Raw genomic sequence first — 1910 nt, forward strand, 5'->3', positions numbered from 1 at the left:
AGTGCTGGGATTACAGATGTGAGCCACCATGCCCGGCATTATTTTTTTAAAAATGTAAAATTAGCCACCCTATCTGGAGCCTCACTATGGCTCTATGAATAGTAATATTCAAAGGGGTTGGATTTTCAGAGTTTCTCTCAGGCTACGTTAGTTAAAAATTTACCCCCAAGTAAGTAAACCCAGTATATTCATACAGAATTATTAGAAACCAAACAACTTATATTCATAGAATCTCTGACAAATAAAACATTATTAATTTCAACATTAAGCTTTTTATTTTTAAAAACTAAATCTTCAAAGTGTCAATTTTGAGAAGAAACTAAAGTGATTACTAAGAGCCCATAATGTTAAATAATGACTACACTAGGTTTTTCCATTTCAGTTTGTTACCCCACAGGCACTTAGGGATTACAAATAAACACAGGCCTAAACTGCAATTTTACAAAAGGATTTTCCCCTAATCATTTGTTGTATGGCAAGGATTACATCTCTGTTCCGTAGGCTATAGATCAATGGGTTCAGCATTGGGCTCAAAAAACTATAAAAGACTGCAATTATTTTGGACTCCTCTACAGACTTCCCTGATGGAGGCCTTACGTACATGCAGAAGAGGGTTCCATAAAACAAAGTGACTATTGTCAGGTGGGAAGCACAGGTAGAAAAGGCTTTGTGCCTGCCTTCAGCAGAACAGATCCTGAAGATCGCTGCAAAAATGAAAAGATAGGACAGAAGAATGATGAAGAGAGAGCTTGAGAGAGTAAAGCCTGCAACTACAAACATTGCCATCTTTTTGACACGGGTGTCAGAGCAGGCCAGCATGATAAGAGGAGGATCAGCGCAGTAGAAATGATTGATTTCAAGGGAGCCACAGAAGGATAAGTGAAAGGTCAGCAGTGTCTGAGAGAGCCCATTAAGGAAGCCATACATGTAAGGCACAGTGACCAGAGAGATGCAAATGTTCTTGGACATCCTGGAACTGTAATGTAAAGGGCTGCAAATGGCTACATAGCGATCCAATGCCATTGAAGCAAGGATGTAAAACTCAGTGATCACTAGGGCGATGAAGAGAAGACACTGTGTGAAGCATCCAGCGTAGGAGATGGTCTTCTGTTCTGAGAGGAAATTGTGCAGCATATTTGGAGTAACATTGGAAGAATAGCAAATGTCTACAAAGGAGAGGTGGCCAAGGAAGAAATACATGGGTGTTTGCAGGTGGGAATTGGTCCTGATCAGCAGGATCATGCACAGGTTGCCTGCCAGCGTGATTAGGTAGATCACCAGGAACACCCCAAACAGGATCTTCTCTAGCACTGGGTCGTCTGTCAGTCCCAAGAGAATGAATTCTGTCACTATGGTGTGGTTTGGGGAGAACATCTTCTTATCTCTTGAAACTGAAAGTGACAAAGAATGTGAGGATTCTCTCTGATTCAGATTTGGCATGTGTTTCATCCATTTATCATTCACTCATTCATCTATTCATCTAGGCACCAATTACTTTTTTCAATAAACACATCAGAATTTCTGCACAACGTTTTCTCTTTATATGTGTGCGTTTTCTGTCTCTTTTTGTATCTCAAACCCACACACTTACACACAGGCACATTCTCTATTTCTGTCTCTTATATATATACATTTATAAATTTATACATTAATGCATTTATACTTGTCTTCTTGGCGAATTCTACATTTGATAATATTTTCAAGGTTTGTGAGGGAACAAAAAAAACAAAGAAATGAATATCAGATATTAATATTAGCATCATTTAAATAAATAAATGTAGGAAGTCCAATCTTCAGTTTCCCTCCATGTCTTATATCTTATTATTTCAGATACAAAACAGAAGAAAAAAATTAAGGTAGCATTTTCACTTAAAACCTATGACTGTCGGCCGGGCGCGGTGGCTCACGCC

At 38.7% G+C, this 1910-nt stretch overlaps 1 protein-coding gene across 1 annotated transcript; it reads right to left on the bottom strand.

Moving 5' to 3' along the window:
• Positions 1-426: 426 nt before the first annotated feature.
• LOC101150759 (olfactory receptor 5M10) lies at positions 427-1374 on the bottom strand. Its single transcript, XM_004051136.4, has one exon. It carries the CDS (start codon positions 1372-1374, stop codon positions 427-429), a length of 948 nt encoding a protein of 315 aa, XP_004051184.2.
• Positions 1375-1910: the final 536 nt, after the last annotated feature.

Source organism: Gorilla gorilla, chromosome 9 (assembly GCF_029281585.2).
Source record: "Gorilla gorilla gorilla isolate KB3781 chromosome 9, NHGRI_mGorGor1-v2.1_pri, whole genome shotgun sequence".
In the NCBI taxonomy this organism is placed as follows: Eukaryota; Metazoa; Chordata; class Mammalia; order Primates; family Hominidae; genus Gorilla; species Gorilla gorilla.

Excerpts from the sequence above, each read along its gene's own strand:
- LOC101150759 (XM_004051136.4), bottom strand. The coding sequence starts at position 1,374 with ATGTTCTCCCCAAACCACACCATAGTGACAGAATTCATTCTCTTGGGA.